Source organism: Alosa sapidissima, chromosome 24, assembly GCF_018492685.1.
Source record: "Alosa sapidissima isolate fAloSap1 chromosome 24, fAloSap1.pri, whole genome shotgun sequence".
NCBI classification, from domain to species: Eukaryota; Metazoa; Chordata; class Actinopteri; order Clupeiformes; family Clupeidae; genus Alosa; species Alosa sapidissima.
The window spans coordinates 4,554,379-4,563,170 of NC_055980.1; the positions used below are offsets into that span (position 1 = coordinate 4,554,379).

At 41.8% G+C, this 8,792-nt stretch overlaps 1 protein-coding gene across 3 annotated transcripts in view; it reads right to left on the reverse strand.

Moving 5' to 3' along the window:
* LOC121699790 (WD repeat-containing protein 76-like) overlaps window positions 1-2,523 on the reverse strand; it is a 16,690-nt gene extending 14,167 nt beyond the window's left edge. Inside the window, exons 1-3 of one of the 3 annotated variants that reach the window (XM_042082214.1) lie at window positions 2,406-2,523; window positions 2,136-2,306; window positions 1,992-2,041 (exon numbers count right to left, since the gene is read on the reverse strand). In XM_042082214.1, coding sequence (XP_041938148.1) covers window positions 1,992-2,041; window positions 2,136-2,306; window positions 2,406-2,420 — 236 coding nt within the window. In that variant the 5' untranslated portion in view covers window positions 2,421-2,523. The remainder of the gene's footprint in view (window positions 1-1,991; window positions 2,042-2,135; window positions 2,307-2,405) is intronic. The other 2 variants (XM_042082212.1, XM_042082213.1) reach the window with 2 other exon arrangements.
* Window positions 2,524-8,792: the final 6,269 nt, after the last annotated feature.

Sequence of the window (8,792 nt, forward strand, 5' to 3'; positions counted from 1 at the left end):
TTTAAATGTTGGTGACACTAAATTAATAAGGAGAATAGCAATAATAAACAATAATGTGAATGCAATATCAATGGGCAATAAATGGAAATCAACAAATACTATAACATACAAACAATGACTCAGAACAGCCTAAGTGCATGGTGAACAAATATGTCTTTACACCCCTGTAGACAGGTGCATGCAAAAACACAGAAAGCAGACAAGGATTTTGTTTTTATAACACATGTAATAAGCAATGAACATTTGAAGATGTATTGTTTTGTTCTTCTGCCTGTCACATTATGAATATATACCCTGTCTTGTCTTGCACATCAGAAGCAGCAGCACTATGCTATTACATTGTTCACCGTAGGGACTAATATGAGGGAGACTGAGCTGCCAATCTCTCTTAACAGGTCCTGCACCATATCTACAAATATCTGTTCTGCTCTGCACAAACATAAGCAGGGTCTGATTTAGCGTGGCAGAGTGCTGATTGACAATAACATGGTTCCCTGCAGTGTTTGGTTGATTCCCATTGATGTTTGTGGGTTCTGTTTGACTGTACATTTTATGTGTGGCATCTCATTCCTCAGTTGTCTAACATGTTTTCTGACGGCCACTGATTGCATTAGCAGCTGAAAGACCAACTTGTAACAAGGTCCCAATTGTGGATACACCCATTAACAGTCCTTGCGACCAATGACATCCGGATCAACTACAAACTTTTGATTGATTTTCAACAATGAACAGTTAGTTCAGTGTAATATGTCCAGCTCTCTCCCCCATCTTAATAAGTCAACATTATATGATATGACCCTATTTTTACATTATAGCCTACATATGTTATAGCCTAACCCTTATCTATAGGTGACTGATGAGATTCATGTTAGCATATATTTATTGGCGACACAATTAATATTGGAGCTATTTCACTGTCGCAGACACAGACGTGCTTGGTAGCCTAGGCTACGTAGTCATAGGCCAACATGAGACTTAAGCCCTCGTGTCGTCATGACTTAGGTAGCCTATGTTCTTACTGTTGTGATTATCTGTAGGACATATTGTCTGTGCAACACAATTGTAGGCTAGGCCTATATTTGATTTTCAGTAAGCTTATATATCAATGATAAAGCTTCTTTACTTTTTTGGTGTAATTATTTAGTTTTTTTTTTTTTTAATCTATGTAGGCTATTTTTTTAATGTTACATTATTATTTTGTTAATACATGGAATAAATCACCACAAACACACGCGACTGTAGCCTATTGGCTTCTTCTGTAGCCTACCCGGCTTGCGCAGCGTGGCTAACAACGCCCATAAAACAAGTGTAACCGTCGGCTCCTCGAGGCTTATTACACAGCAGCTATTAGGCCCGAGGTGCAGTGAAATGGCGTCATCTGGTGGTCATACAATTCACCCGCTATTAGACCCGAAGTGCAGGAGAAGTGGATATTCAACCACGCCATCCTTCAGGTCGCAGCGACACGTAGGTGTACTTTATGTGCTGTGTCATGCTGCCATCTAGTGGTTGTGGAATATTTAACACCCATTATAGTTCTGGGAATAGATGTGCCCTCGAATAAATGTACTTTGTTACAAATTATTTGGGTAATCCATCTGATAAATTGTGTTTTTCTTTTTATACTTCGTACCTTTATAAATTAAAGTGTATCATTAAGGTACCTTTTTCAATGTCATTACTCTGACATTCGACATTAGTCGACCATAAATTTGGGCAATGGGCACATTGTTAGGGGTTGACACTTTGCATAAGATTTCTCCACATTACTTGATCCAAATTCTGTGATTTTTGTTGTATAAATGTTGTACAATTATGTAGTTTCGTATCAAAGTGGAATGGTGGTTTTCATAAGTCAGCGGCGTTAGTTTGAGCACATAATTGACGTTTTGTTTACATGTGCTCAATGTAAGTCAATGGGAGCCGGAAATCCATAAATAGCGGCGTCCAAAGAATCTTTTGCCGGATAGCATGACGGCGGTTCTTCAGGGCCACTATCAGAATGAGATTCAGTCGAATCCTCCTCTTCAAACGCATTTCTCTGCAAATGTGTTTTAGTTTTATTAGCTTGCACATGAAATTAGCATACATTTCGGATACCATTTAGCCATTATTTACCCACACACTCTACTTACCGGTACAATTCTTTTGGTAGGCCTACCACGCCTTGGGTTTACACTGTGGTCATGACACAGACATTTGGGGGTCAGTATGTTTCGAGCTGACCGTCGTAGGCCTACAGTTTCAGAAGTTCCATTGGGTTGTGAGTTCAGCTGCGTTCGGTCAGAATAGTGAGAAGGCCTCACCTGGATTCCACAACAGTTTTCCATCACTATCAGTTCATTACAGTTTCTGTTGCATTTTGATATTTACCCAACAAAGCAAGTCTGACGTAGATAACTTACCTGCGTTATGTACATTTTCACAATACAGCCAATACTTTCTTTGAGAGAATGCACAAGATGTTTGTCGTTGACTATCAGGCTAGGCTACTCTGTGGTGACGTGCTTGCGGGAGGGCACGATTGAGAGGCACCTTCAAAGCTTGCTGCACAGAGGCTTTTATTTTTTACAGTCTATGCTGACGTGAATGCCGAAAGTCGAGGATTCTTGCTTGATAGAACGCCCTGCCGAGTCAAATCCTTCAAAGACGAGCAAGACTTTGCATTTGGAAAACACAAAGGAACAGACTAGCGAGTGAGCAGGAAGCTGCAGGTGTGCGTTATTAAAAATCATGCCTTCTGCCCGCTTCTTTTTGAAAAACAATGAATGCACCAGTCATTCTCCCACGTGTAAATTCAATTATAGGCTATGTTTGATTAATTTGCCAATATAAACCACAGAGCAGCAAAACTGTTAAGCAAAATCTTAAAGAGAAAAGTGTAATATTTAGCTCGCAATAGCTCTCATTAGAAAATGTTTAGATTAGATTAGATTCGACTTTATTGTCATTGTGCAGAGTACACTAGACTACTTTAAAGTCGCCATGTCGACATTAAACTCTACATTTCGAGAATAAAGTTGAAATAGCATATACTTTAATCTTGACGTGTCGACTTTAGTCGACATGCTGACATTAAACTCGCAATACAACCTAGCCTACACAGTTTAAGCTATGTAGCCTACACTAACACATATGTTACTTGAATAATGGGCTTCAAATAGGTGTTATTTCAGATAGATTGTTAGATTGCAGATATTCAGATAGATTGCGTCTTGTCTGTTAACTAGGCTTACTCATTGCCGTCATCGTGAAGTGCTGTATCTCGCGGTTATGGAAATACCATGCACTATACCGTTTAGGCTATATAGCTAGAATAATACATGTATCCAATGATATAATGTTTCTATACAAAATGTTATTTCACTCTGTTTTACGTGGGTAAGGCCACCGCACATCCCTGCCCTTCATGACCCACAGGCCGTCACTCTCCATAGGTTAACATGGCAAAACTCATTTTTCTAAAACTGCTTTTCCATGTCTCACCTGCAATAAATATAGGAGGCTATAAACACAGGTATAGCATAAGCATATTAGTCCAGTCATTTTAAGCCAAAATAGGGGTCAAGGTTGAACAAATTGCAACACAAGCAAACTTAACTGATTTTGAATCCTCAGTATGTCCTGAGTAAGGGAAAAAAAGCCCCGAAGAATCCCAATAGGGGAAAGTTTCGAAAAAGACCCAAATATACCCTATTCATGCGCCTATACAGTATTTTTCTCACGTGAATAGGGGAAAAAAATTAACCTTCACATATCACCATGAAAATTACTGAGTTGATTACTTACATCAAGACAAACAAAAAATGTATTATAAGTTTTTTGAAATTGTTTGTTAACATGGGCAAACAGGGCATAATGTAATTACATATAGTTAATTTGTATAAATATCACAACGGAGCTAATAGTCCAGGCAAAGGTCTGACCCAAAACTAATTGCAACAGAATTTATTTTCACATTTTTATATTTCAATTGGTGATCTTTACACCATAGTAAAAGACCATGAAAATCCAGTTGGTGGAAATATGTTAAAATGAGGGTTGTTTTATGCATTATTCTTCAGCAAATACTGACAAAACTGTAATTAGAATGTTGTAGAATACACATTCTAAAGAATATCTGACCCCATCTAACTTAACATGGAATTTTAGAATCTTGCATTGTTGAGGAACATTCTTTTATTTTCAAAGAGTGAATTCCTTTGTCTTATTTCAGACTGGTTTGTTGCAAAATTGGTGTCTATTTTTACATTGTGGCCCTTTGAATCAATGGAAATGGTTGTTGAATCTTTAAATAGAGCCAAGTGGCTTTTTTGCATGTAAGTGTTCCACAATGTGTAATCTGTACAAACACATAGGCATTATTCAGCTTAGGAAAGTGGTTTGGTGTTTACGTAATCTGATTTAGAGGTCACTGAAACATACAGTATATCACACTAAAGTATCAGTCCATCATTTTGCAAGTCTTATAGTAATTGACCTCTTGCCCAGGGGTGACTGATATAATGTCTGTCCAATCAGAGGGGGCTGTATGATGCCCCTTTACTTTGCACAATTTTTGTCTAAAACAATAATCGGACAGCACAGTATGTTTATGTTAGTGAATGCAGGAAAATTGTGAAGGCAAAGTTGAAGATGGACATGATCATGTCCTAATTCGACAGAAGGGTGCAGATGGGTTAACTGCAGTTAGCCTCCAAGTGACTCTATTGTTGTGACATCTGGCAAAAATGCTATACTAATAAATATAGTTTAAGATTAATAATTAACAATGCATGCCTATGCATGGGTCATGGTTTTACCAAAGTCATAAAACAGTCAAAACTACACATATTCTAAAAGTATATGCACTGTACATGAAATATAGCATCAATCAACTTATGTCCCATTTTCCTCCATACCATGCATAACACATACTCCTCTATTCTGTATAGGCAAATCAAGTGAACAGCTGATACATTTTGGCCTGCACTATTAAGGGAAACAAATTAAACACCCTAAACTATATATTTTCTATAAGCATATACCCTCTGGAGGAGATATAACACCATTTAAGACATTTCCCATCTTCCTCTATGCCATGCACAATACATTGCCCTCTATTCAGTAAAGGCGAATCTAGTGTAAAGTGGATACATTTTGGCCTATACTGTCCAGGCAAAACAAATTAAACACCATAAACCATATATTTTCTATAAGCATATACCCTCCGGAGGAGATATAACACCATTTAAGACATTTCCCATCTTCCTCTATGCCATGCACAATACATTGCCTTCTATTCAGTAAAGGCGAATCTAGTGTAAAGTGGATACATTTTGGCCTATACTGTCCAGGCAAAACAAATTAAACACCATAAACTATATATTTTCTATAAGCATATACCCTCTAGAGGAGATATAACACCATTTAAGACATTTCCCATCCTCCTCTATGCCATGCACAATACATTGCCCTCTATTCAGTAAAGGCGAATCTAGTGTAAAGTGGATACATTTTGGCCTATACTGTCCAGGCAAAACAAATTAAACACCATAAACCATATATTTTCTATAAGCATATACCCTCTAGATGAGATATAATACCAGTTAACACATGTATTATCTTCCTCCATGCCTTGGACAATTTGTTTGTCAAATGTTGCAATTCGTTTTGGGTCACTATACTGTACATTAGCTATACATAATTACATTATGCCCTGTTTGCCCATGTTAACAAACAATTTCAAAAAACTTATAATACATTTTTTGTTTGTCTTGATGTAAGTAATCAACGTACTGATCAACTCAGTAATTTTCATGGTGATATGTGAAGGTTAATTTTTTTCCCCTATTTGCGTGAGAAAAATACTGTATAGGTGCATGAATAGGGTATATTTAGGTCTTTTTCTAAACTTTCCCCTATTGGGATTCTTCGGGGCCTTTTTTCCCTTACTGAGGATACAAAATCAGTTAAGTTTGCTTGCGTTGCAATTTGTTCAACCCTTTCTCCTAAAATGACTGGACTATATACTATTTTGATCCCGTGAGGGAATATATGTGCATGTAGGGTACTAGCATGGGGTGGCCGGGAGGACAGCTTCATTCGTCCCTCCATAGACATTCAGCAACAGCAATAGGCTGTTTTGCATCCATTAGAAACAAGCAATGTGAAAGTCTATGTTATATTCTACATAACTTTAAAATGGTAATAAGGCTCAGGAGGCAGGAGTATGCTCGAACGTGTCTCTTTACTTAACTTCTCGCATAATCAAACAATGCATCCGGGTTACCCATCATGCCCAGATTAAACTACGGGGTGCATGGGGGACATTCATAACAAAACATGACATCTCCTCCCCCTTAGAATAGAAGTCCCCATAACCCAATTGCCACTAATCAAAATCATATATCACAAAATAATAAAATAACAGTGACATGGGGAGCATAAACGAATAAAAACTTTAACTTTTATAACAGACACCCAGACGTGCACACACACACACACAAACAGAACCTACGGGTGAGGGTAGACTGCCTCACCCGTGACGGCACCCCTGGGTATTATTCTGCCCCAGATGATTGGGTGTGCCGTGCTAAAGAGCTCACAAGTCCATACGTTTGGGAGCCCGTCGCTCCCTTTCTGGATACCGCCGCTCACGGGAAGGCCCCGGTACACTGCCTCTGGGGGACGCAGATAGTGGCACCGGGTGTGGGGTTGGCAACCCCATCGGCGCCTCTGGCAGAGGATCAAGTACAGCTTCCTCCGAAACAAGGGCACCACCAGGAGCTGCCACGGTGTCCACACCATCGTCTTCCTGGACCTCCCCACTGTCAACCATGGGAGGCGGTGTGGATGCTGGCGCTGCACTCTGTAGGAGTTGGTCGACATGCCTCCTCCACATGCGACCATCAGCAGTCTGGAGGGTGTATGAGACAGGACCAGTCTGCGCCACAATGGTCGCTGGCACCCATTGTGGACCAGCACTGTAGTTTCTAGCTAGCACGTGGTCACCAGAAGAGAACTTCCTCTCCTTGGTCTGTTTGCGTTGCTGTACCTGCTTCTCTTGTTGTTTCTGAACAGTGTCTTAGCAGGTCAAAGTGAGTCCGTAGGTCCCTCTTGAACATCAGGGATGCTGGAGAGGCCCTGGTGGTAGCATGGGGAGTATTTCTGTAATTTAACAGAAATCGATGCAGCCTCTGATGAAATGACCCCTGCCCCTCAGAGGTCTTCAGCGTGTGTTTTACGGTTTGGACAAACCTTTCGGCTAAGCCATTGGTAGCCGGATGAAAAGGTGCCAATTTGATGTGCTGCACACCATTCACTTGCAAGAAAGCAGACATTAATTCTGACACCAGCTGGGGCCCATTGTCAGAGACCAACTGCATAGGGCATCCGAAACGGCTGAACATTTCACCAATCTTCTCAATTGTTTTGACTGCTGTGGTGGATTTCATGACTGCCACCTCTGGCCATTTGCTATGGGCATCCACGACAACCAGTAGCATCTGCCCTTCCACCGGTCCCGCAAAGTCCACATGTACCCGCTGCCATGGTTCTTCTGGGAACTCCCAGGGGTGCAGTGGCGCTAAGTGGGGAATGTTCCGGGCCCTCTGGCATGCGTGGCAACTCTTTGCAACACTCTCTATTTCTCTGTCCACTCCTGGCCACCAAAAGAAACTCCTTGCCAATTCTTTCATGCGCACAATCCCACTATGGCCTGCATGTAATTGTTGCAGAACAGTCTTGCGTAGTGTTGGTGGAATGACCACCCTCCTCCCCCACCGCAAACATCCCGACTGTATTGTCAGTTCCGTTCTCCTTGACAGGTAAGGCTGAAAACCTAGAACATCACTGATGGAATGGCCCTTTGTCACCATATCCATGACCCCCGCCAGCACAGGATCAGTGCGCGTTGCCCGTTTCACCTGTGCAGCTGTGACAGTCCACCTGGCTGAAGTAGAAGACCTCTTCACTGTTGGTTTCCGGTTTGATAACAGGTAGTGGAAGCCTGGATAGCCCGTCCGCATTTTGATGGCGGTCTGCTTTGCGATATTTGATCTCATACGAATGGGCCGATAACAGCATGGCCCAACGCTGCATTCGGCTCGCTGCCAATGACGGTATGCCTGAATGGGGCCCCAGGATTGTTGTGAGGGGCCTGTGATCAGTAAAAAGAGTGAACCGCCGCCCATACAGATATTGGTGGAAACGCCGGACTCCAAAGACAATGCTCAGAGCTTCTCTCTCTATCTGTGCATAATTAGCCTCCGCTTTGTTCAATGTTCGTGATGCAAAGGCAATAGGTCTCTCTTCCCCGTTAGGCAGTATGTGAGAAATGACCGCTCCCACTCCATAGGGAGAAGCGTCACAAGCGAGTTGTATGGGCAGAGAGGGGTCAAAGTGTGTGAGTGCCCCCGACTTCAACAATGTATCCTTAGCCTGCTGAAAGGCCTTCTGACATGCGTCACTCCAGTGCCAGGCTTTTCCTTTACAGAGAAGGCTGTGCATGGGCTTCAGTATGGTTGCTAAGTTGGGTATAAACCGGCCATAGTAGTTTAGTAACCCAAGGAACGAGCGTAGCTGAGCCACACTTTGGGGTGGTGGTGCGTCAGCAATGGCGCGGCTCTTGGATGGGGCAGTGTGCAATCCCCTAGCATCGATTAACATGCCCCAGATATTCGACTGAGGGCTTGAAAAATTCGCATTTGTCCTTACGCACTCTAAGGCCGTAGTCCTGTAACCGCTGGAGGACTGCATCGAGGTTGCGCAAGTGTTCCCCATCAGTGGCTCCAGTGCAAAGGATGTCGTCG